The 27,024-nt window shown below is 38.8% G+C and overlaps 4 protein-coding genes across 5 annotated transcripts; 2 read left to right on the top strand and 2 right to left on the bottom strand.

Moving 5' to 3' along the window:
- The first annotated feature begins 243 nt into the window (after positions 1-243).
- LOC146452607 (alpha-1A adrenergic receptor-like) lies at positions 244-1,080 on the top strand. The gene has a single exon (XM_085097743.1). The coding sequence runs from the start codon at positions 244-246 to the stop codon at positions 1,078-1,080; it is 837 nt and encodes a 278-aa protein (XP_084953869.1).
- Positions 1,081-6,240: 5,160 nt separating this feature from the next.
- LOC146452608 (uncharacterized) lies at positions 6,241-7,930 on the bottom strand. The gene has a single exon (XM_085097366.1). It carries the CDS (start codon positions 7,587-7,589, stop codon positions 6,789-6,791), a length of 801 nt encoding a protein of 266 aa, XP_084953492.1. The 5' UTR covers positions 7,590-7,930; the 3' UTR covers positions 6,241-6,788.
- Positions 7,931-15,856: 7,926 nt separating this feature from the next.
- Positions 15,857-19,702, top strand: LOC146452609 (E3 ubiquitin-protein ligase rnf146-like). 2 transcript variants are annotated; one of them, XM_085097316.1, is made up of 3 exons: positions 15,857-16,031; positions 16,175-16,901; positions 18,207-19,702. In XM_085097316.1, the coding sequence occupies exons 1-3, from the start codon at positions 15,947-15,949 to the stop codon at positions 18,286-18,288; spliced, it is 894 nt and encodes a 297-aa protein (XP_084953442.1). In that variant the 5' UTR covers positions 15,857-15,946; the 3' UTR covers positions 18,289-19,702. The 2 variants fall into 2 exon arrangements, with proteins under 2 accessions (XP_084953442.1, XP_084953443.1); XM_085097317.1 differs by having other exon boundaries at positions 15,860-16,031; positions 16,175-16,944.
- Positions 19,703-21,363: 1,661 nt separating this feature from the next.
- LOC146452610 (1-acyl-sn-glycerol-3-phosphate acyltransferase epsilon-like) lies at positions 21,364-26,287 on the bottom strand. Its single transcript, XM_085097315.1, has 11 exons — positions 25,969-26,287; positions 25,736-25,811; positions 25,355-25,470; positions 24,837-24,892; positions 24,712-24,745; positions 23,930-24,020; positions 23,739-23,788; positions 23,234-23,348; positions 22,670-22,740; positions 22,493-22,545; positions 21,364-21,953 (listed from the first exon to the last, which is right to left on the bottom strand). Exons 1-11 carry the CDS (start codon positions 26,182-26,184, stop codon positions 21,728-21,730), a joined length of 1,104 nt encoding a protein of 367 aa, XP_084953441.1. The 5' UTR covers positions 26,185-26,287; the 3' UTR covers positions 21,364-21,727.
- Positions 26,288-27,024: the final 737 nt, after the last annotated feature.

Below are 27,024 nucleotides of genomic sequence, written 5' to 3' on the forward strand. Positions count from 1 at the left end.
CAATTCATCGACCACATGAAATTTAGCCTCATGGAATCATTACACTGTTGATTCATTGCGCCGAGAGAAATGCCTTCAAACATTTACGTAGCCGAAATTCTGCTCGTGGTCCTTATAATCAGTGGCACTCTTAGCAATGGTGGTTTTATTGTGTTATTCCTCGTCTCTCGAAAGATTCGTAAAGTTGTCAGCATTTTCATGTTCAGCTTAGTAGTGGCTGATTTAACATTTACTGCCGTAGTAATGACGTTCCTCATTGCTCAACTGGACTCAGATTCTTGGCAGCGAGGATTATTAGGCTGTAAACTGCTTACGTTTGTCTACATCCTTGCAGCATCTGCGTCTATCCTCAGTTCCTGTTGTCTTACTGCGGAGCGCTATATCAAAATCATTTTCCCAATGCGTTACTGCGCCATCAAGAACGCCAAGCGTGTCTCCATGGCAACTGCAGTATTGTGGCTGTACTCTATCGGTTCGTCATCATTTGTCTTCGTCGATTCTTCAGACAGCCCTGCCGTTCTGACTAATGGAATCTGTAGTGATTCTTTCTCTGTCAAACTGTTGCTTTCTCTCTTTGTACTTAATTATTGCATACCCCTGAGTGCAATGTTTATTATCTACACTCACATCTGGAAGATCTCTCGGCGGCACCGCAGGCAAATCACCAGTACAGAAAAGGCAGCGAACTTTTCATCATCAGCAAATGGAATTGCATCGGCTAGGAGAGCAAAACACACGTCGATCATTTACATCTTGTTGTGTGTTTTTATCGTCTGCTGGATTCCTGTGTCCGCCTTTACTCTCTTTTTAAAAACACGTTATGATTCGGAGGTGGCCTGGCCCATGTGGGCAGACCAGTTGTATCCATTTTTACATGCCGTGGCATTTTCCAACACAGTCATCAACCCCTTGATATATGCATACAGCAACAAGCATTTTAAAAGCGGGATAAAAGAGTACATCTTCAGACGGTCTTTGAGAGTAAATCCCCTGTCAACGCGTTCCAAACCTGCTTTTACAATGAGGAACTCACAGACTCAACAAGAGAGAGCAAGATGCATGTCCACTCTAACGCACTAAAATCAGCTTGTGTCGAGTGGGTTTTTATAAGGGTGAGAGGGTTAATCTTTGCCTCTGTAACGAGTCCTCAACCCTGGAGTTAAAAGAGATGTTTGTGGTCAGGTCTTTCCACTTGACAGGAGTCCGGCTTGAACCTAACATACAGGTACTGAAGCCTCAGCGTTCAAGGGGGGTAGGGAGGGGGACATTCGTGCACTCATGCCGGACAATCACGACAAGATAACACACCCAAGGTGAAAAGGAGAAAACATGTTCGTCATCTGACTCGTGCCCAGTCGTCTAACTTGTCTTGAAGAAGAACGCGTAAGAGAGGGACTGGGGACTAGTCAGAGGCGTACCTCGTTTCACCCTATCGCAGCATGCAGTCTTAAAACCTATGGATGACTGTCATTAAGATAAGATTACTTTATTATATCACATTCAGGATATCTCTAATAAAAAACTATTTACAAAATCATTACAATCACGTAGTAGAAATAAAAATATATCAGTGTAAGCTAAGAAGATCTAGTAGGCTTTAAAGAACAAGAAAACGACAGAATTAAAACAAGATATTTTGCAGCATGGCAACATCGCGATTAGCCAATAAGTAATTTACATGTTTACTTTTATCGCTTATTCTATTAAAAATTTGTTGCGATAGTTCCCAGAATCCATTAGATGAATCAGGTTTCACTGTTTAGAAATCATTTTTTTAAGTGCTTGAAATATATGGCCTGTATTTTTTAAATTCTTCAAACCTTTGTGTTCCCTGAATAATAAATGAGTTTGAGTAGCTATTTTTATTGAGTTCGCCCAAAATACGCTAATACGCTAATTCTCTAGAATAGTGAGCGTGATCCGTTCAACAGAATCACCAGTGACAGTAGCCATGTATTGTTTGACTTGTTACCACCTACACGTAATAGTGCTTTTAGAGGTAGGGGCCATGATTTCATACTCCCTAGAGTGAAAACTGAACGGTTTAAACGGGCTTTTGTGAATAGATGCCTTTTTAGATTTCTCTCTTGATGTTTTTGAACTTAATTTGTAATCTGTAATGTGCTTGGTTCCTCATTGATTGTAAAGCCACATGTACGCTGTGTCTACTTTTTTTTTATAAGGATTAAAGATAAAATTGCACCTAACCCCCAATTTTTTTTTCGCTTAAATAAATCTTTGCACCTGTTCGAAACACATTGAGCCTTTTTGCGCCTTTTTTCAACCAAATCTTGACTTTTTATAGGCTGTAAAAGTTGCAAAATCTAGCCATCATCTGTCCCATGACCGAGCTAGTAAGGGGCATGGGTCTATTCCTTACATGACGTCACAAACTGCTTTGCATGCATTTTCACAAAGACTTAATACAATGCAAATCAGTTTATGACGTCAAGTAAGGAATAGACCCATACCCCTTACTAGCTCGGTCATGGGACAGATGATGGCTAGATTTCGTAACTTTTACAGCCTTTAAAAAGTCAAGATTTGGTTGAAAAAGGTGCCAAATAGCGCAATATGTTTCGAACAGATGCAAAGATTTATTTCAGAGAAAAAAATTGGGGGACAGGTGCACTTTAAGATTAAAGATTCATGCTCCCTCTGTTACTGCGCATGCATTGGTCCGGGAAATTCTGAATTCTTTAGGACGATAACTACTAATTCAAAGCTATTTTTGAATGGTTTGTAACATTGCAGGAAAAGAAGATCCTAGTAAGGGTTATTGAAACAAAAAGAAAATTGCGTATAACCAGGCATTTTTCAGTGATAATTAACATTGGTAATTGAACTGAGTGGAGTGGAATTTGGTCTGAAATCATACGCGTGATTTCAAAATCAAACGAGCGCGCAGCGCGAGTTTGATTTGAAATCGCAAGTATGATTTTTAGACCAAAATTGCACGACACGAAGTACAATTACCACTTAATTACATCCATTTTGAAATCACAGAATATCATTGTCAATATTAATATTCTATTTGTTTTACTTCATTTCCATTTTGATGGGCTAAAGAAAGGATGCAATTTAGAGCAAAAAATGGTGCAATTTGGGAATAAATTGCACCATTTTGGACCAATCAGATTCCAAGGATCACCAGTGATTTCAAAATGGATGTAATTAAACTTCCAAATATTTCTTTTTTGATTTCAAAATCACTTGCTAAGATCTGCTTTTCCCGCATAGTCATAAGCTGGGCAAGAATACATCTGAATAAGGAGCACAGAACAGGACAGAGAAAGGTATAATTAACGTTGGAAATAATTTTGCTGCATCAAAGCGTATAGTCAATGCAAGTTTAGCAGTCTACAATCCAAAAGTACATCAGAAAATTAACTCTCTAAAGTGGACCCATGAATTTCCCACTGAGTGTTAGCCTTAGAGGAGTGAGGAACCCACGGCCTCCTGGTACAAAAATTTAATACATTAACCACTGCACCACTGCATTTCTATGCCCTATGATAGTTTTGACAAAAAAGCAATCCACTACAAAAAAGAATTACCATGTGAACATCACAAATTTGATGATAAGGCCACCTTGCAAAGCCACATTACATACATTAGACATAGACTTCTCTAAAAGGCTATTTCCGAGTTGCTTTTTGACCTCATTATGAAAGCGAGGCTAAATGCAAAGCGTTTCATATTCACATGCAAAAAAACTAATTTTCATATGAAAAGCTTTGCGTATAGCCTCGTTATCATAATGAGGTTCATAGCAACTCGGAAATAACCTTTGAACTTCATTATGAAAGCGAGGTTAAGTGCAAAGTTTTTGTTATGAAAATTAGTTTTCATTCATATGCAAACAAAGCTAATTTTCATATGGAAAGTTTTGCACTTAGCCTCGCTTTCATAGTGAGGTTCACAGGAACTCGGAAAATGGCCTATTGCTCTTTGCTGTAGTGTCACATTTAAAAGCCGAATACAGGTTGGGGCGCTCCGTTTCTAAACCCAGATTTTCACTGAAGATATATATCAGTCACCGCAATAAAGGAAAAGTTGTTATGAAGAGGTTCTTTATTCATTCACTCGTTAAAAACAACTGTAATTGATATTTGCCAAGAAAAGATCGCTTGCATGTAACCTGACCACCAAGGCTTGAACTTAAGTAATCTTAAGTACACAGTTATCTTCTGTTTTTTATTTTTTTATTTCAGTTGATAAAAAAATACATTAGGCTTTAAATTATGAATATATGTTTCACATCTTCATATTCATTTAGACTTAAAAATGTTACACCGCCCAGAAACATTACAGTGGACTGAATACCGAATAACTAAGGCCACTTTTTATACAACTTTTGCGTTTAATTCACGACGTCGGATCAAAGCTTCATACAAAGCTGCATTATAAGTAATTTGATCTTAAATGTATAAAATTCAGCAATGTTTTGCCCGTGGGTAAGAAAACGCAGAAGCGAACTTAAAAATGTAATTTTTTCCATCCATTCTGTCTCATTGAACATCGGGAAACTTAAATGGATTTTTTTTTACTTGTCAGCAGTACCAATGGCGTGAGCTTTTTGGTCAGATTTAATAGCTCTACAGCAAAACCTGATCGATTTGACTGAACAATATCACCACCATCCTAACATTCAGACAAGCTAACTCCCCAGCGCTTATTGCTCATATGCTAGTGACCGCTCTTATTTAATGGCTTCAAGTTTAGGTCAACAATTGTGTGTACCTTTCTAGATCTTCTGCTGCGTTTAAAAGGGCTGTATCACCTATTTTAGTTTCACTTTGAATGGCCAAAAAACATATTTGAATACGAGGAATCTTTAAAATTATGGTTCAGTTTTCAAGTTACGATAACCCTACTAATGCACAGAAACTAGCATTAATTATGTTTGGCCTGCGGATGGCTGAGATGGAAATGGATTGCAACTTGACAAAATTGGCCAATTTTTTTCAAGTTCTTCCTGTGTATTTTAGAGAAGTCGCTAAAAGCAGATTATAATTAGTTCTTCCTTGGAGAAATCCCTTAATATTTTCTTCCCGGTGTTCCAAGAGCAATTTCGTGTTAGCAAAGAGGTTTTTCATGAAATATTTGAGCAGTTTCGACAAAAATACAGCAAAATCGCCGTGACAGGATCCCTTCAACTGCTTGCCAAGATAAAAATTCGCTCCAGAAAGACCAGGAAACAAAATAAGTCCGCAATGTTCTGTGATCAAATTGCTTTCCCTTTCAGATTGGCATTACCCGGCGATTCGAAAAAATACAACTTAAGGGAAAATCTCCACCAGATAAGGGATGGAAGGAAATTAAACTTGACATGGAAAGCTTGTTACATACGAGATATGGAAAAGACTAAAAGATCAGGAGTGTCAAGTATTGTTAAGAAAAAAAATACTTCATCATTAAAAGACATCTACCTGGTTCCCCCCCCTCCCCGGCATCTACCTTAGTAAAAAAGAAGTGATTTTCACTGACGTTTTTTCCTTTATTTTTCACAAGTTTCAAACAAAATTCAAGCACGTCAAACGCTTTGCGAATCTCCTTTCAATATGTACACACATTTCAATATTTACAACAGGTGACTTTAGCAAAACATGACTCTGCTATGTTACAAAAACACTCTTAATAAAGAATTGACCATGATTGCGCGGATGAGCACGTCAGCTACCTGATACTTTCGCAACAGAGGTGATACAATAGTCGGATGTTGCGGCCTGTAAATCGTTTTCACAATTATTTGCGGTCAATCCATTTTTCAGTTCACTTTACAGAACATTAATCAATGAACGCGATAAAAACTAAAGCAATTTTTAAAGGCGTTTTTCGTATGCGTGTCAATTCTTTCAGTACATTGAGCTGTCAGAGCCCCTTGTCCACCGTCTAAGAAATTTATCTTCTCAGGTACCGACCTAACACGGTGTTTAATTGGCCTACAAACTCTCGAGGTCATTGAAAACCTTAGCCGCCACTTCAAATTTTCATTCGTTTGGCGCTAATGATGTTCTGTGGACCGAAATGCAATGTTTTGTTGATGGTCCATAAAATTTAAGGCCAGATTCAGCGCTTCCTTTTTTTCCCTCAAAGCTGGAGGTATCTTTTTTTTTTTTTGCGTGCCCTCTTTCACCTTAACATTCCTTATCCGATGAAGTTTCAAAATCGAACACAAAAACAAAATGATTAAAATAAACAGTTAAATTTCTATCACGCTCGCTACAAACAGATATGTTCGCGTGTAACAAGCATTTTTATTGAAAGTTCCTTTTAGGGTATACAGCCGTCAGTCATTTTCTGTCTTTGAATTTATTTTCTTCTGCAAGGCGCTGCACGGTTGAACGAGCTGCAATTAAACTGAAACATGCTTTTTTTTCATGATCAAGGCGATCAAGAAAATGGTCAAATCGCGTATTCAATTTCATCAGGAAGTTAATGAAAATCGGCAAATGTGAATTCAACAATGTTTGGGAACTGGCTTGTTGTTATGGAAATACCCAGCAATAAACACTACAAAATTAAACAGCACGCGCCTGGTGTTTCAAAAATGATCGGGCTCGATGACTGATCGTTTTCTCGTTCCAGTAGAAAGGAAAGTTCAGCTTCCCTTAGCAAGCTATTTCGGTTTGACCCCGAGCTCGCTACAAACACGAAATCACTTGCTTTCCGCAAGGCGTTCATTTTTTCTTGTCTGCCTCCTGTTTTGTACTGTGTTAAACTGTAAACAAATACAGCTTTTGTCAACCTCGCACCTGTACATTTGTAAAGCTGTCAACGTAGAGCTAGATTAGGTACATCTCCTCCATATTTCTGCGAAGGAATATCTCCTTTAGCTGTTCTGTGATGTTGATTAAAGCCGGCTCGTTCTCGAGACAAACTCCGACCCTACGACCTTTGCGCTTTCCTTTCAAGAATAACTTCTCCGTTGCACTTAGTTTTCTCTCCCCTGTTTCTTTATCCTGATTTTCGGCATTAGTTTGTCGTTTCCTGAGCGAAGCGTTTTGTCCGGCAATCCTCTCTGAATTGTTATTTTTTTTGGCACTCTTATCTTCAAGTTTTTGTCTATCGACGGTTTCTTGTTTATCCTGTGGCTTAACATCACAACCCGCCGATTTAGATCCGTTCAAAGTTTTATTTTCCTCGTAACGTAAGTCTTTATCTGGCGCCACAACACCAGTTTCTTTAGCAAGAGGCTTCGGGATTTTCTGAATCGGAGGAAGAACCGTATATGTCTGTGGAAATTGGTGTGCTATCGCGGGTGCGAACTCTAGCGTTAATTCCCTGCTCTTTTCACTCTCGATCGTCCTATTAACAACACGTTGTTGAACAGTTTTATTCGATAAGCTGCGGTTAACATGAGGAGTCCTGTATCGGCCAGGGAAAGGATCTGTAGGCACATGAATAACCGGCCGAGGTTTGACGGCCGATCGATACATCGGTACAGCAGCCGCAGATCGTTCCTTGTTGATCGGCCATGTCTGAGTATTCCGCGCTGTTGGCTGTCGAAGGATATTTGCGGCTGGTACAGCTCCCTGAATCGGCGGTAGTTTAAAATTTCGACTGGAGTTTAACGATTTCTCCATGATTATGAATGTCGTGATCCATTCGTGTTCGATTCCAACGTTCACAGCACGCTGAGAGCGCTGTATTTCGGGCGGCCGGCTTTGACAACAGATGAACCTGCTCGATACGGCTCTAGAAAGTCAAGTGACTGGTAACACGAAAAACAATCGATAGGATGAAATCACTAACATGGCCGTATTTAAGGCATTGTGATTAGTCAAGCCATCCCCCAGCCTTGTTGAATTTTCGCCCGTTCGTTTTTCTCTATGCGGCTGCCGGTTTTCTGACTCTACCAAGTGCGTACAAGTTTCCAAACGCGCGCGCATTGCATGATACCAGACGTCGCTGTGTACATTTTCCTTTCTTAATTTATTGTTTCAGCGCTTTAGGGATATTATCGCGCGCTTGGCATAAAGTATAATTATGCAAATGCTTAAACGAAAAAAATAAAAACCGCCCACAGGAAACGACAAAAGAAACTAGCATTTCAGAATTGGATCACGAATCGCTTTAGATTAGCGGTAACAATCTTCTAGGGATGATTGCAGAAGCGAGACAATATTACCTAGTGCGCTCCGGCAATCTGTCAAAAATATTAGCGGTGTAACTTACGGCGCTAAAACCAAGCATATTATGCTGCCATGATTGACACTATGGAGTTTACTATATCCTATTTCGTCATGAAATGTGTCATATTTACTCACCGATTTATTTAAGTAATAAAAATAATGTTTTGTGAGCTTACTTTAAGCGAAGCTCAAAGAGAAATCCCCTTTGTAAGGTGAGAAGTCCTTTGTTGCAACCGGCTTATATTTTTAGTTGTTATGTATGTGTTTAGTTTGTGGTTCAGCTTTGGTTTTGGTGCAGAAGTTTTGGTGGTTATACTATTTGATTTGTTTTCTACCTCGGTTGTTCAGTTTCTAAAGTCCGTCTACGACCAACTGATTAAAAAAATAGATTTAAACTGAGATAAACCAGTCAGGCAACGACTAAAAACAAATTGTCTGAATTGACTATCATTTGAAAGGCGCAAATTAATGAAGCATGCTGTTGGCAGATGGACAATTTAGGCTTTGATGCCTTTTAATGGTAGCCAAACTCCCAGCGTCGGTTCACCAATAGAACGCTGTCGAATCGACTACACTTTATTTTTTTCTCGCTAAGGGACCGTTCATTTTTTATGAGCATGGGGGGGCTGGTGGGATTTAGGGGGGGGCCACGAGAAAAAAAATGGCACTAAAGGGGGGGGCTACCAAAAAAAAATGAGTGAAAGAGGGGGGGGTCACCAGAAATAATTGGCTAGTAGGGGAAATTGAAAGTGGCTCAACACAGAAACAGATGAAGAAATTGAATATTATTTCAGTTTTATTTAATGCGATTTTCCTAACCACTTTTAATTTGTTTTACATACTGAGGTCGAAATCTGCATTTTATATTAACAACAACTGAGGAAATGAAGCATATCTGTTGGAAAAGCAATAATGAATATAAACTGAGGTAGACACCTATGTTTGTACAAGTTCAAATTAATATAAAAACGTATCAGTCTCACTATTGAATCATCCTTGGGGGAGTAGTTTTCTACAAAGTGGTTGTACTCTGAACTATATCAATAGATTGTTTAATGTTCTTTTTAATAGTACTCACTTTTATAAAGACTGTTGATTAGTAAATTATTTGAACCCAGGAGTATCAGTAGACTCAGTAGTATGCCTAGTGTGAACATCCAGATTAGTTTTAATAATAGAACTGTTGTTGGTGACTTCAGTTGACGGTAAATCTGAGCCGTAAGCCATCTTCAGAAAAGCTTGTAACTGTCATTTTTAATAGCAGTACTTTAATATCCAGGCGCGTAGGAGGGGGGGTTCGAGGGGTTCGAACGAACCCCCTTTACAGATCAGTAATGGCGGAAGAAAAAGCACTTAATGAGGAGGTTGAACAATTACATGAGGTGTACCATGCGAGAGAGTAGAATGTCTGCCCTGGTTCTAATGCATATCAAATATGATATGCCTGTCAATTTTGACGAGATAGTCAATTTGTTCGAAGGCCTACACCCGAGAATGATGCAGTTTACCAGCTTGGTGTATGACTATCAGTAGATCGAATAGCTATCAGAACTCGACAGGGCGCGGAATGTACATTGAACTTTCTTGTTTAAGTTGAAACAATTATGCCGTAGGAATGATGTATATAGCTCAAAAAGCTGCTGTAAAACAAATTTGTGATTTGCCTAAAATGGGTCTCAAAAAATGGAAATGAGGTTTCTGGGAACCTAGATTTTCAAAAATTTCCGGGGGAGCATCCCCCCGGACCCCCCTAGTATGCAAGATTTGGGGCTCAACGAACACCCCTATCTAACCCTTACCTACGCGACTGATATCTGTGCGTCCGCTGTTTTTTTCTGTTTAATATGACTCGTAATCGTTGATTGGTATGCTTCGATCCGTATTTTGTTAGTCAGATCTGTACGTGTATTAATTGTTTCTACTCGAAGGGGAGTAATTTCACGTTAACCATTTGCTTGATTAATTTTTATAGTTTCTTTGAGAATCTAAATGGAAATTTAGGGTTTGTCGTTGCCGTAAACGTGTTGCTATCTATAGAACGTTTTTTTAAACAAGAGAAATCTTTACCTAAGTAGAGAACGGTTACTTGTTAATAGTACTGTAAAGAAATCACAGTAACAATTACGTTTATCTTTGATATAAACAGTACATAAGCGTTTTGTTAAAGTTAGGAGTATGATTCGTTTCTGGTTGGGCGGGAGGGGGGGGGGTCATCAGAAAAAAATAGTTCTGCTGGGGGGGGGCCATGTGGAAAAAAATTGCATGCTAGGGGGGGTCATACAGTTTCGTAGTGGCAATTAACCAAATCCCACCAGCCCCCCCCTGCTCATAAAAAATGAACGGTCCCTAAGTTACTAGCGGCGGCCGAGGACACAAGTTGAAACTAAAAGCAAGTAGTTAACGAAAAATGCGTGTTTTCCAATCCGCGAAAAATTTCACCCAGTCTCAATATTTTGTCTCGATATTTCTGCATAAAACAAAACTCAGCTATGCACAAAGCCTAAAAAAAGACGCAGCAACTAGGAAAATTAAAGATGGAATTAATTCAATGCTGCCAAAAACAAAATTAACAATTAACCTCTTCCCGGCCTACGTGTTCTTTGTTTAAATGGTTCACAGCTGCTGTAGATGGAACTTTTTCCACGAAAATTTTGTTTTCCCTTCAAAATTTATCAGGATAATTAAAATTAGGAAAAGTTCCAAAGGAAATCAAAAAGTCGCTTTTTTTTCATCATCAAATGCACGATCAACATGTCGATCTCGGATCTAACTGGTTACTGACGGGTGAGAAGCTGTCAGATGAAAGGAGCGAAAACTGTTAATCATGGGTTGGACATTTTCCCAGTCGCCGATCGAAAGTGATCGAATAACTGCTTATCAAGATTTTTTTTATTTATTATTAATCAGCTGACTTAGTTGAATAATGTATTCTGGGGAAAAGATGACAATTCGATCATCATTTATTGTAAAAGGCAAAAAGTAAATTATTGCATGCAGCTCAGTAAATATTTAAATATGATGGATCGAGGATAATCAGTTGTTTCACTGAGTGCTGCCTTAATGTATGCATACAAAAAGTTTTGCTTCTATTCCTTTATTTAGTCAAACTAGAGATCCGGTGGAAACGTGTAGGATTACTTTGACGCGCGTGGCACGATTAAGCGCATGGCACGTTTCACGTGCTCTCAGCTCGCTCTGATCGTGCCGATTGAAGGGTTTTTAACCTTGTTTTTCGTAAACATGCAAGAAAGGGTCGTGTAAACACATATCTCTGATCTGGCGTTGTCCTCCCTCAATGAGGGGTATCGAATGGTCTTTGCGAGCATTTGCGAGCATGCGAGCAGTGTGTTTATTTTTGCGAGCACGAGCACTTGTCAAATTGTTCTTAAAACGATGCGAGCAGTTGCAAAATTTTTGCGAGTACGAGCAAGCGAGCACCCGTGTAATTTTTGCGAGCAATTCGTGCAAAGGCCAAATTTTACGAGCACTTTAAAATTAAATGGGACCATTCGATACTTCTTCAATGCGCTGACTGTTGGAAACCACAGCATGTTACGATACACTTTATAGCTTCAGACTCAGTTTCGTACTCGGTTAGGCGGAGCAACATAAACAAACGTAAATAAACTATGTTAAAACAAAAACTCGAAAGAAACGATAGAATTGATTTTATAACGCGCGTATAGTCTACGGGTTGGCACATGTTACCAGCTTCTATAGATGATGCATACGGAGTGTATACGGTAATACTAGCATAATAGTACGAAACAGGGATCCTGTACTACAATCGAACCTGTGTTAAGTTGCACCGTATCAAGCGGCCACCCTTGATTAAGCGGTCAGTTGTCAAAGTCCCGAAGATTACTTCCCTTAATTACTGTAATTTTCACCTCTCTTTAAGCGATCCGCTTTGTTAAGCGGTTGCGGTCACCCGTTACTACTGAAGTCCCGGCAATTAAACTGTTTCATTGTCTAGGCGCACCTGTATTAAACGGCCTCTTTGCAAAAGGAAACCAATATAATCAAATATAGCAACGAATAGCCTGCCAGGTAATTGAATTTCTAACGACCTGCAATACTGACTGCAGTATCTTGGTGTTAATGTTACCGTTGCAGTTTCTCAACCGAGTGATTTTGTGAGCGCTTTTGTGCATAAACTGTACATTAATTAAGTTAAAATGGCGTTTTCATTGTATTGACCTGTATTTGACGTTTCTTCTGAGCAACCTGTTTTTTATTGGCTTAAATTTTGTGCCAGTTAACAGTTCTTTGTTTTTTTGTTTCGTTTTGTGTTGTTTTTTGGTTGCTACTGTTGTCTGCAACGCCGCAAAACAATAGACTTGATGAGCAAAAACAATGCACGTGCGTTTTAAATTTTGGTACATTTTTTTGCCGTCCTCCGAGTCGGCAAAACAACAACGTGAAATGACCAAATTCAAGGTTTTATGGAAAACGTGAGCACAAGACGTTGAATTTTTCGTTCTCTTTCTTAGCTCGAACACCACGCCTAGCAATTTGGTTCCTGGGTATAGTTCGCCGTTTTTGAACGAGGTGAATGCGTCGAATTAATCACGAAGTAGCACAAATAAATGAAATTATATTGTCAATGGACGTTTCAGGCGTTTCCGCCACCGTCATTGTTTAAGTTCCCTACTTGATTCTTAGACTTGTGCGCTAGAAAATTGTGTTTGTTTCGCAGCGGGGATGGGGGGATTTTCTTTTGCGGCATAACTTACAAGTATAATAGCTACCGTCGAGCATTAATGCAGGATATAATTGTCCATCTTTGAGGATGACGCAAGAAAGCATAATACTCGATTTATGTGCATTAGGAGCTTTCGCCATGCCGTTAATTTACAAGGCTTAAAATAGTTTCTATTTAATGCTGTTTACAACAAGGGTGTGGGGTCGGCAGGTTTGGTCTCAGCTTCCGACAAACAATTAATTAAGTGCTTTTAGCTGCAGAGGATTTGACGACTGTTTTTGATACTTTGAAGCTCGAGGCAATCACCTGTTCACTGCAAAACAGGCGTTCCGGAGTGTATATCTGACATTATTTTGGCTTTAAATTGTTTGAAAGTTTCCCTAGTGTGAACCAAATATAATACATTAAAGCCGAACGATCTCGAACAATCCTTGCGAAAAATGGAGAAGTTTGAAACAAGAAGTAGTCTGATATAGTATCGAGAAATATAGGTTTCTGCAATATCTCCTTCGTAGGGTCTCTTTCCTTTCCGGAGCTCGTAATAACAGGAGTCGCTCCAAAATGCAGGTGTTTTGACAATGGAACTTCCCCTTATTTTGAACCTTAGCATGCTCTCTCGAACAAAAGCCTGTTTTCTAACTACCTGCCGGGTGCAAAGCAAGCCCACTCACGCCTGTTAACCCAAATCATTGTATACACGAGTGTTTACAAGATTGCGGGGTCTACTTAGTGTTGTTCTAGAGAGAACGCAAATGACAAAATGAACTGTGAAAACTAAGGAAGCGCAACTTTTCCATATCATAAGAAAGATGTGAGAAACACGCTAGATCTCGAGAAATTAATAAGGAGTGATTGTCAGAACTGTATTTTACGTAGTTCTTAATTAACTTTTATTTACTCATTTTAAAATAACGCCTAAATACCATAAATAGTTCCCATTTTAGACTGTATATAATTAACGTGTAGGTGCTGCCTGTAAATTTTCGACTCTTAGAGAATTTTGTAAATTTCGGACGATTAGTTAATGTATCATTTAATTACTGAGTGTCCTGACTAAGTGGAAAAATTGCCAAAGATATCGACACTTGAATAAAATTATTATTATATGAATAATTTCGGGAGACATATCTCAATGTCCAATTGTAACTAAGTTCGTCGTCGCTGTCATGGGGAGCTTTAGCAACGACGGCGGCGACAGCAGCGAAAACATCAATATTAAAATGAATTCACGTTTCTCAAAACGTCGTCGCGATTATTCCAAGTTGTTTTAAATGTCAAATGGAGGTGACATTTCCTGGAGTTGAATTCTTGGAGACCACACCGCGTAAGAAAGAGAAAGAAAAATTCGTCGTCGTGTGTTTACGTCCTCCATAAAACGTCCCATCAGGAAGTTTCACGTCCTAGTCGTGTAGTGATGGTAAAGAAATGTACCAAAAAGGGTAATGCACGTTTTGTTTTGATTATTAAGCCTATTGCTTTTTTGACGTTCTCGTTGCGGCCGCCGTTGGTCTTGCAAAAGCTTCGTAACTGAACTCGCTCAACTCGTTTAGTAATTTTTCACCGTCAACTACCATCATCATCTTCCATATTCTCCAAGTGAAGAGTTAGACTGCATACTGCTCTCTCCCTCTAGTCTCTTTTATCGTCTGTTACTGATGCTGCTTCCACCCACGTTCTTAGTCCTCTATCCTTAAGCTTCCTCTCCACGTTCCTTCTCCACGTCTCCCGCGGGCGACCCGTCGTTTCCTCTTTCCCTCTGGCACCCAGGTGAGAGCTATGCATGGGTGTGAGTGTTGGTACATTCTAAGTGCATGACCTAATCATGTCCATCTTACTCCTAACCACTTGGTCGCTCATTGTCTCCGTACTTGTTCTTCTCGTTGTCTCCTCGTTTGTAACCCGCACTTGCCAATAGATCTTTAATATTCACCTTATGCTCCTGTATAAAAAAGCGTCCAGCTTCTTCTCATCAGCTTTTTAAAATCGCCCTCCACGTTCCACAACCATACAACAATATTGACCGAGATGGCAAGAAACATTGATCGAACTTGAAAATGTTGTTCTTGGTATTGATGGTAAACTGGGTTGTCCTTCCACGTGAATTACCATGCAAATGGTCGGCGAAAAAGAATAATAAAAAACGGACTGTTCCTTTGCTTTAAGCCTGCCTTGAGTTTTGATTTTAAGATCTGATGCTTTGTTTCGATTTGTTCATTCTATTTCATTCTTTTTGCTTTATGGTCCGGTGTGTAACAATAATGAATTATTTTTCAGTTAAAAGTAATGGGTATAAGGTCGTAAATGGTCTCTTCCCAACTGCCTCCATGACATTTTCAAGAATAGATCACAAATTCATACCCACAATTTAAGGAGTAGGGCTCACAATTTATTCATTCCCAGGCCACTGTCTGAGGCAGGATAACGTAGTTTTCGCTACCGAGGTGCTACGCTCTGAAACAGCCTTCCCGCTCAAACAAAAAATCAAACCACCATGAATTGCTTTAAAGAATTTCTGCCAGCAAATTAAATTAAATTATTTTGTAATGAAAAAGTATACATAATAAATTAACGCTCCATAATTTTTATGACTCAAATTTCTGCAAGGCTGAGCGGACTGCGTAGAAAACTTAACGTGACAGCGACATGATAGAGACCAAACCGAGAATCAACAGAATGCGGCAACTGTGGCCAGCTGTTTCGAGCTGGTTGGTTCTCTTCAGCACGGTGTAGCACAGCAAAAAAGTAGAACAACCAACGTAAGTCGAGTGGTCTACCAAATGCTCGTGGTAGAAGTTTTTTGTTTTATATAACGTACGCTATTTATGGACTCGAAATTTCTATCGCGTCGGTAGCTCCTGGCTCATTTTCCATAGAAAACGAGAGCGAATAATCGAATTGTTTTCATGTAAATCAGGAGCCGATGGGCTCCGGTCGGAAGTGGAACTGCGCAAGTGGGGATGCTGTGGTTTCGACACAGGATGAGCTCAAACTTCCGGGGGACTGGGCCCGACGACGTTGAGGTCAACAAAGGCAGCTTGTAATTCAGTTTGGGAGAGAAGTGGTTGAATGACTGTGCATTTTGTCTGATTTAGTTTGAAGTTTAATGGCAGAATCATCAGCAAATACGGCTGAAAGCCAGACGGAAACTTCAACCTCTTTACAAGAGACAGACAAATCGCAAACTGACGGTCAGTAGATGTTATTTTTAACGTTGCTCGGATAGAACTTCGCGCGAAGCGTGCAGCTGGTGTTCCATGCGGCCACCATGTTGTCATTTCAGTTGACTTTGTTCTTGTTTTATTCAATGAAGTCATATTTGTTTAATTTTCAGGACTGGCTGAGGAGGAAGTGGTTCAGACTGTGGAAGAAGTGGACTATAACCCTGACTGTCCAGTCTGTTTACAGTCGTGTTTTTATCCTGTCAAACTTCCTTGCGGCCATATCTTCTGCTTTCTGTGCATAAAAGGTGTTGTTTTGCGAAGCCGAAAGTGCGCTTTATGCCGTCATTCTGTGACTGTAGACTACCTTGAGAATCCTACGCTCATTAAAGTTGTTGAGAAGGATAAGGAGGAAGCGAAAGCCTCCAAATCGGACGAGAAAAATGTCGAAGAAAGCGAGGCACAGGACTTTGTGTGGTATTATGAAGGTCGGAACGGATGGTGGGCATACGACGAGAAAACTTCTCCTGAATTGGAGAAAGCTTTTAAAAGCGGACAGAGGTCGTGTATTCTTCTCATCGCCGGATTTCTATATGTTATAGACTTTGAAAACATGTTTCAAACGCGAAAGAACGAGCCTGGCAGGAGAAGAAGAATTAAACGGGACAAGAGAGACGTGGAGAGCAAAGGTGTTGCAGGAATCCGCATTCCACCTTCAACAAGGTCAACCGCTCCTTCACAGACAGCGGATTCCACGAGCACTGATAAGAGAGATAGCGCTGAAAACCAAACCGAAGTTAGACATTCCGCGACTGAAGTTTCAGATGATTCACCTCCCACAGAGCACATCTCAACAGAGTCTGAAAGGAACACAGAGCCAGTGGATGAGGTGGCTGCTAGGTTAGAGGAAGCATCCCTGTAGACTTACTTCCTTGCCGTATTGGTAAGGGAAATTCAAGCTTCTGAAATATCAGTTTGTTATATGTTTTCCAAGGGATTGCCAGAACTACCCATTTAAAAGGAACACGCTATCCACAAGGACTTTACATCTTCTTCCCCCACCCACCCCCCCAACCCCCTATGTGGCGCTGATTTTGATTTAGGCCAGGTAATGGAGAACTATCGACGCTGCTGGAATTAGTTAAAAGGCCACATTGGAGAGTCTTGTCTCTTAAAATAGCAGAACTACTGTTACATCTTTGCTATTTCAAAATACATGACTCCCAAACTTGATAGGGCTCTTTCCTGAAGTGTCAATGATTTTATGTTGCCAAGATGTTTCAATACCAAGCTCCATACCAAATTATGGAAACACCATATACATTTATGTCATATTTAGCTCTCCACCATTTGAAGCCTGAAACATGTCACAGTTTGAAATGGCAAATACCATGATATTTACTGTATTTGTATAATTTGCATAATTATACCCCCTCCCCTCCCCCTCCTATAGATGCAAACCTTTAAGGTGGTAAATGTGAATTTGAATGGAATTTTAAGAGGTTTCAAGAAGGGATAAAAGAAAGAAAATTATTTTTGGAACACCAACAGACAGTTGCCCCCAACCCAAGAACACACCAGGTTGGTAGAGTGACTGTTTGGGTGTCCATATATTAATTTTTTTTCTCAAATATTTCTAATTTTTAAACTACATCAAATCTTGACTATTTCTTATTTCTCCAAATTTTACTACTTTTTTGAGAAAAACTATCTCCTCCCAAATATACCTAAAAATCACCAAAAAATTTACAAAACACCCCAAAACATTGATTTCTGTTTTGAGCATAGGGTTTTTGTAATATATCAAACACGAGACACAGTGTTTCATCACATATCAAACACCGAGAAGAGAGTTGAAAATACGACGCGTAGCGGAGTATTTTTGACAAACTTCGAGGTTTTTGATATTGTGATGAAACACTGTGACGAGTGTTTGATATAACTTCTCAAACAAACTGATTTTGAGGGAGAAATTAAGGATGCAAAAACGAGGAGTTTTTCATCAGATATCCAAAGACGTCACGGTGCATGATTTCCTTTGTCTTTGGCTTTTGAATTATTAATGAGTTTGAGAAGTATTGCTTGAAACGTGAACGAGATATTTCTGTGAAAATAGCTTTCAGGTGTACCTCTACCTTAAAGCAACCCCAACATCCTTTGTACAAGGGCTTATGTTCTCAAATATGTTTGCTTTTTTCTTCTTAGTTCCTCAGTGGTACAGGACTTGTTACCATCTAGGGCTGGAGCAAAGTCTCTAGCTCAAGAATGTAGCAAAGGAAACAAATAGATCACTTTCCAATACTTACACAAGTTCTCATTCTGCAAGGATGTCCCTTCCCCAGCCTTACAGTTGTTTATATTACTTTGTTCATGTTTGTACAGTTCAGTTTAATTATCACTAGTAGACATTCTGTTCCACTCAGCAGAAAATTAATGTCAATTCAACATTATCAGCGCAGATGACAAAAATTGTGTAGCTAGCCAAGGCAGAGAAATTCGAAGGATACCAGTATATTTTGGTCCTTAATCCCATGACAAGAATGTTATTATTATTATTATTATTATTATTATTATTATTATTATTATTATTATTATTATTATTATTATTATTATTATTTTAACTAACTTAACATCAGGTGTTTAGTCTTCAAGGTTGTTCTTGAATGCCTAGGCTCACAAGCAAGTATGGTGAGACTGCTGTTTTGTCAATCTGGGCCGGGTTGTTCGAAAGCCGATTAACACTAATCTATGATTAAAAGGTAATCAAGGTTTTCATCTCGCTCTTTAAAAGTGATTTCAAACCCTAATTTCAAGCTAAAGGTAGAGAAAAGTCTAAGTCAGAACTGAGAGCCAAAAATTATTTTAAAGAATCTTTATTGATAAGTAATTAAACTCGAATCAAAGTTCATGTTAATCCAGGATTAGCTTAATTGGGCTTTGATCAACTGGGCCCTGGTCACAATGATTAATAGTAATGTCCAGATAACACCTTTAAATTAACAGCTGTGTAAAATTACCAGTACATATATTTGCTCATGTACATTGTGTAAATAAGTTGTAATTAATAAAACTTTAAATTAAAATAATGTTGTGTATTTTACTGGCAGACGTTACAACCTAGCTAGTGTGCAACTGAAAATGTGTTGTTCCACAACATTACTCCATACCCCTCCCATGGAAAGTTTTTGGTTGGGACCCCTTCCCCACCCCACCCCTCTGGAAATTTTAAGATCAATTTTGCTCCCCATCCTGGAAATTCCAAGAGAATGAAGGTATGGGCATTCCCTGGAACCAAATAATGTATACAGTCTAGCCTACTGGAGATAAAACTGGGATGGACCAGCATCCTATCCAGGAAGAGTAGTCAGAGTCTGTGGGACTCATGTCACCTGTATCAAAACAGGGACAATGTCAAAAATAACGCATTTAATGTTTTGCCCTCATTAGATGAAACTCTCCCTGAAAATTGACTGGCAGCTAACATATGGAGTGTACTTATAGTAAATAATCAGTTTGTTATTTCAACTAATGGAGAATCGGTAACTTTTCAGAACAAGATACTGTAACAGTGTGAAAGATGCAGTTTATGCAATGACAAGCCGTATGTTGGTAAATTAGTATTCTTTCATGTCAGCAGATACAATTAATGTACCACACAAATTCATTATATTTAACATTTATTAATAAACACATACAAACAAGGTTTATTTTACCAATGAATGAAAAAACTTTACCTTTCCCAACTTTGAAAATGGTGCTGGTAGCTTGCAAGCCAGATTCAAAGAGATGTACACTAATTCATTGTGAAATAAAAGCAATTTCAAAATCACAGTACATATAAACCAAACTTGAATTAAAATTACAAAGTCTGAATGATTATCTTTACCCTTTATCCCCTTACTGATATATCAAAGAACAAATTCTCCTATCTTATCCCCATACTTTTCTTATAAAAGTACCAGGGAGAAGTTATTAGAATATCGAGAAAATTCCCCTTGGGTGATCATATCCTTAATTGTCATGACCTCAGGGGTTGAATAAGCATTGATATCACAAGGAGAAATTTAATCCTGATCACTGCTAGGGCTTTAAGGGTTAACTTGTGAAAAGATATTCAAGTGTCAACTACACAGTCCATGACTCCCAAAAGCCATTCCAGTAGAGGTTCATACCCCTTGTAGGCCCAACCACATTAGGGTTTGAGCAATACCATCAAAAGTGACTATTTTGCTCCAAAAATAAATACAGAACTTAGTTTCTTACATTTCAAGGCAAAGATGTTACATAAAAAGTCCCTTCAATTTATTTGTAATTGGATTTCATCTTGTACAACTCAGGTTTGTAATATTACTATACTCATAACATCAATTTAATCAATGCAGCAGACAATAGTTACAACAAAATTCTCCATGATGATTGCTTCTCTGTGCGACATTGCCGATCACTTTCGTTTCAAATTAAACACGTCATTGGGACATCTAATTAAGCTGCACACACCAATGAAATGCACTCAAATATGTTCTTTGTTTCTCAAAATCATTGAGAGAAAACAAAGGAAATCATTACTGTGAAGGAGGTTTGAAATTATCACAAAACTTGGTGAACTTTTGCTTTGGAAATCTGATGAAACACTCTTCTTCATGTTTGACAGTTAATTTATCCACTATTTCCAAAACTAATAGAGTGGCCAAGTGGAGGTGCAGTCTGGATGTCCCCAGTTCAAGACCCCCTGGGGTGTACTCTTAAAATTTTAGGGTCCGTAGCCTATGTGTATATAGGGTCTGGGGTGTGCCGCTGGGACTCTGAAAACACATAAAACAACTATAAGATGTTTATTAAATGTCAATTCCAGGGAAACCTAGTCTGGACTACACTCTTCAAGCAGTTGATCAGTTTCCTGGAAAATGATATCCTATCCCAGACTAACTGCTTGAAAGCTATACCCTTCACTACAGGAAATTCCTATATAGCTTACAGTATGTATGGGAGTCCCCCCCCCCCCCGCCCCGACTGCTTGACAGATTTGTTTCATGGTAGTCGGCCCTGTTCAAATCGCTGGCCACACTTTGTTAATAACCAGCTGGTAAGCCTTCTTGCCAGTCGGGAGTTTTAGGAAATTTATGTCACGTTCAGTTTGTTATTTTTATTACAGGGCCTAGACAAAAATTACTCACTGTAATTCTGGTTCCCCTGTTCAAATAATGTGGTTGTTTTTATATATGATTTTATTTCTGACATTTTGTGCAATAAATGATTGCAAAGTTCCCAAATACTTTATTTATAGACTGGACCTTCATTAATGGTACCATTAATATTGGTACTGTAATATTGGACTTCACTGCATCATACAATTCAGGATAGATCAGGCTCATAATTTTTAATCATCCTTGTGCTATGCACTTGGCCAATCTGAAATTACTTCCCCAATGTTTCTGAATAATATTGTGCTGAATCCACTTAGTCCTATCACCATTATAAATAATTTAATTCAAATTACCGTAATGATCGCTAATCAATTTGTCAATAAACTGTTTTGTGATGCTAGCACCAAAGGAAGAAGGGGGATGGGGGGTTGAGATGACGGGAAACAATTTTACAAAGTTGCATTAGATAGTATCTTGGAATTAAGTTCTGATCACACACCCCCAACTTTAACAAACATCCAGTGCCTTTAAAAAACCTTAATATAGGGTCTGCGAGACCTTGCAAAAACAGCTTGGCTGCGATCATCGTTGCACTTTCCCAAAAAACAATAGCATGTAGGACACTGTCCCAAAACTTGACACAAGCCACATTTTCCAGTAAGCAGACCTTCCCCATCTGGTCGCAAGAAAGGGAAGTAATGTAGCCATGAAAAACACAAAGGATGGTAAAGTTCTGAACCAAGGTAACTTTCTTCTACGTGGAACACCAGGCATTTGTCCTCCTCCACTGTAAAACCTATTTAGGATCCTGGAAAGAAAACAAAAATCAAAAGTCACCTTCTTGTCATTAATTGTTGTACTCGGTGTAATTTCTTTGGCATTCATGAAAATATTGCTTGCTGTTTAGATGCTGGTTAGGGTGTTTACTACAATTAATGATTTAATTATTTATTGATTGAAATCACTCCTCAAGTTTCTGATAGCCTGCGTAGCTGCCGGGTTTGTTGGGGTTTGGTGGCCTGCAGCGGAGCCACAAAAACAAGTGGAATTATGAGTGACAAAGCTAGAAGAAGAATGGGGATGAAGGAAAGAAAAACCTATTGATGCTGGCAGACGGTTTTTCTCTCGCTCATCCCCATTTCTTCTTGAGGTTTTGCCGCTTATTTTTCCACTTCTTTTCGTGGCTCTGTCATGGGCCACCAACCCCAACGAAACCGCCAGCTACGCAGGCTAAGCTTCTGACGGTCGGTCTCATGGAATGACCAAATTGAGCCCTATAGATTATCTTATTCACCAAGAAGAGAGAACTAATTCCCACACTTTTGCAAAGACTAAAATCTATATTACCTGTCTTTTTCTGCAAAGGCTTCATGAATCCAATGCTTTGTTTCTTCATTATCCTAAGAACAAAAATTACAATACACTGAATATGCACTGAAACATGCATTTTTGTGGGGTGTACAAAAGAAAAGATTTCAAGTACTGTATTGAAAAACCTGAGAATAGTAAAAAGAAAACACTGACTTGTGGAAGATCACGAGCTGCGTGTCTGCGACAATACACGTGTACTTTCTGGCCTCTTGAAATAAGAAAATCTGAAAGAGATACCGGTGTATTATGATGGCTTAATATTTGTTTCAGATTAATATCTGGTTGTGAAGTTCCATAAAATATTCATATACCCCTTTCATAGAAGGGATTCCCCCCATACTCCACCCCTCTTAAAATACCAATTTAGCTTCATCCTTTCCTATAAATCTTTGTCATTTGAGATCTTACCCTCCTTGAATTTCCAATCCCTTCTGTGGGGGTAGGGGTGGTATGATTATTTGAATTGCCCAAGATTGCCCCCTCTCCCCAAAATCAATGATGAATTTGCATGCAAAGCAAAACATGCCATTTTTCCATCATTGAAATTGGAGGAAGGAGGGGGGGGGGGGGGGCCAATATTTCATTTGAATTGTCCATGATTGTAGGTAAGTGAGGAAATTGTCACAGAAATTCTGGACATTGTGATATACACTAACAAATAACATAAAAAACAGGGCAGTCATAATTGGCTCAGCTCACAAAAATGACTTCACTTGCCTGTCATACTTGGTGCTGGTCTGCGAGGTACAGTACTCTCACTTGAATCACTGTAGGCAATGGTAAGATCATAAACTGCATCCAAATAATCAGGAGTCAACACTTCAAAGCTTGCCTTTAAAATAACACACAGTATTAAGAAATATTAAAATGGTAAATTTATAATATTTATTTGAGATGAAGGTTCATAATATATACGACTAAAGGCATCCAATTGGGGTTGTTCCAGAAAATATCCATAGAAAATATCTAGCTACCTTAAATTTTCGAAAATTTAAGGTAGCTCTTAATCCCTTCCAACAAATATTTTGAGATGTATTTATATGTTCTCTGATTTGTCAATTTAATCAAATCTAAAAGTTATCAACTATCGTCAGTGTTGCAAGAGAATCACAGTGCACTGCAAAGAATATGTAAAGAATATGTGTTACATGTCAACAGTTTAATCATGAATGTGGTAGACCCACAAGACACAGTCTGTTAAGATCTAACACTAACAACTTACTTCAGCAGCTTTTGTTCTTGGGGTGAGAACTTGAGATAACACAGGTAGACCTGTGCAAAGGAACATAAACTATCTGAGCCACGTTACAAATGAAAGTGCATGAATGGATGTATCCAGTCCAAGAAGACGTATATAAATATATCATTTTGAAATGTTATACATGTATATTTATAATACTTTTTCACTTGTACCTTGCTCAGCAGCAAATTTCTGACTTTTTTCAATCACTGCTTTATTTTTAACATTGAATCGTGTGCCCTCAGGAAAAATCACCAACCACATCTACAAACAAGGTAACAATCAGTTCAGTTTAAAGGAGTTTTTAGTTTGTTTCTTAAACATTAAGCACTATACAATGGATGCCTGGGTGCTGGGTGTCCTGTTCATGTAGAGAGTCATCTTCCCACAGGCCACCCACTTGCATAGTCATCCAAAGAGAGGTCACTGAAACCCCCGGTGGGGGGTACTCCCAAAAAAATTGGATAGGGGTGTGCGGCCCGCTTCCCAAAACCCTTTCCCTATTTATGACCATAATCTGCGATTTTCCGTACCCTATTTATGACCTGACCAGAAATTTGATACCCTATTTATGACCTGATAGTGTCTGGTCAACTTCAATTTAAAAACCCCTGGAGCCCAGCGCGTGACCAGAGCGCGTGACAAGCCGTTGCGGAACGTATACAGTTGCCGTAAACATCATGATGAAGAAGTAGCTTCTTTAAAAACAACAACAACGGCAACAAAAAAACGAATTCAAAACTAGAGTGAAAAAATTGATACCCTATATATTACCGAAATGGTGGCAAAATGGCTAAAACCGATACCCTATTTATGACCAAGGCGGCTGAAAAACCACACCCTTTGGTGCCGCACATACCTATATAGCCCATATAAGGGAGTACCCCCCCCCCCCCTTCAGGCTGAAACCATGCTAGAATTTCCCAGTCAACAATATTATCAAACACATACTCACAGGCAGCTTCCGAGCTTTCATTTCTTTAAGTTTCCTAGGAACGGAGATACGGAGATATCTAATTAGAAAAATATCATGCAAGGAAATGTATTTCTCCTTTTATCCATATCAAGGAAACTACTTACCTTACAATATGTTCTTTATCATTTGCTCCACTCCTCCTCACATATATACAAGAGTGCTATCAAAAACAAATTATATCTTGAATTGTTCCATAATATGTCAGAAAGAGTTAGTAAGAAAGATGTTACAGTTATTAATTGATTTATTCTAAGTCTGGGATACAGCAAATCAAATGCACAAGAAGTTTAAATTGATTATAGCCTACAAGCAAGCTTTCCAATCTGGGGTCTCAAGCAAGGGTGTGAGCGGCAAGTGAAGCAAGCTGCAATAGGATTGGGGTGGGGGTGGGAGAAGAGCTCTCCTTCCCCTGCCCCCAACCCAATCCTCAGCCTTGCGGTTTGTTTCGCCCGCCACTTAGCGTCCCAAATACATCTCGCATGAGACAAGAATTGGAGAGCTTATTTGCAGGCTACTTAAATTATATTTTGGACAGCCCAATAAAGTGTTTCATTTCCCATCACTAAACCAACCCTATTTTTTCAAGAAGTAAAAAGGAAATGTTCCTGATTTATGGTCTCACCTGAGCAAAGTAAAATCCATACAAGGGTAAATATTTGAGTCCACTCTTCAGAATGTATCTTATTCTTCCCAAGGAACCCTGTCTGATGCCAAGGAAATCCGATACTATCCAGTCAACTATAGAAAACAAACAAGAAAAAAATCGCCATTGTTTAAATAAATTGATGGGCGTGTGAGGGGTGGGGGAGGGGAGTTGTTCTGTGTGTATAATGTTTACTGAAATTCAATAAAAATTCCATTTGTATGTGACAGGTTTGCCTAGCAGAGAGCAGTCATATTATTCTTTGTTTACATTGTCTTTCGTCTTTGTTTTGTTTTGTTTTGTTTTGTTATTTTATCATTCATTCGTTTTGCACTTTATGGTATAATTAAGCTTATCTACCTGAACTTTGGTGATTGCAAAGTATAATAACATTTTCTTGCTTGTCCCAAGGAATTGGATCGCCATAAAAAATAACCTGACAAAAGGAAAAGGTAGATATTGATTAAAAATAAGCTCAAATATTAAAAAGTCAAAACAGCTATCAGCTGCTTACGAACAGCATACATGATGTTCCATGAATCAGTAGTATTAATCTCGAAAATAACAATCTGTTTCGACCTGAGCTATTTTACCTCTGCTCCAGTGCATGTTTCGTAGAAGAAGCAGACCAGCGATTGGTACATGTCGTACAAAAACTCATCACCACGCTCGTACAATCGACGAGGGAGAGGAAATGACATCAGACGCCAGGCGAGCCATGCGAAAAGATAATGCGGTGCAACTCCTAAAACTACGGTGGCAGGAACTGCAAAACGCAGAATTTGCATGTGGTGTAGTGCATTCAGCATTGTTTTTCGCTTACAGATCTTTTAATAATGCTGGAAACGCAGATTTTCGACGACGAGTTTTCATAAACCCGTTAGCTGAAGAACGGGCGCCATGAATTTGTGAAGGCGGGGTTCCCAAGCAATAGAAAAGCTAGGGTAGGGGTGGAGGTGGGTTGACAGCGCGCCGTTCCGTGTTGTAGGCAAATATGTTTAGGACTCATGAAAGTGGAATAAAAACGATAAAACCATTAATGCGTTGTTTAACTTTATTGCTCTGTATTTGGTTTGTTGATTTGAAGCTTTGGAGAGAGGTTTCACAACCTTACTTGAAGTTTAACTCACAAATAAAGAGCAACAAAATGGCAGGTTACCCTGAAAACTCACATAATTTTTTGATAATGTTTATTACAATTTAAAAAAAAGTTAAAAAGCTGTAATGAACATCCGCCTTTAGAAAGTCTTATTGACAACTGACAAAAGCCATCAAAGCACACAGTTCAACTCAAATAGAGCGATGACAGTGCTCTTTTTGGTTTCTGTTCATTTCATTTTCTGCCAAACCTCAAATGCAAAATCTTTTATTCCGCTTAATATTTTCACCTTGCAGAAGTCAACCTTTTTCAAACTTGCTATGAAATCATACAAGAAATATTTCCCATTTCCAATTCATTATTTTTCAGCGTTAAACGATAAGGGGCAAAGCATATTCGACAGTTCGTTGTCTCTATACTATTATTTTAACTATTTTCAATTAAACAGGGGAAGCGCTGTTTTTTTAAAAGGAGGTGAAAAAACTTTAAATGAAGCCAATGTGGTGAAATATTTCCTTGTCAAAATCATCGTCTAACTATATAGTTCATA

This window comes from Pavona decussata, unplaced genomic scaffold, assembly GCF_977016875.1.
Source record: "Pavona decussata unplaced genomic scaffold, jaPavDecu1.1 SCAFFOLD_366, whole genome shotgun sequence".
NCBI classification, from domain to species: Eukaryota; Metazoa; Cnidaria; class Anthozoa; order Scleractinia; family Agariciidae; genus Pavona; species Pavona decussata.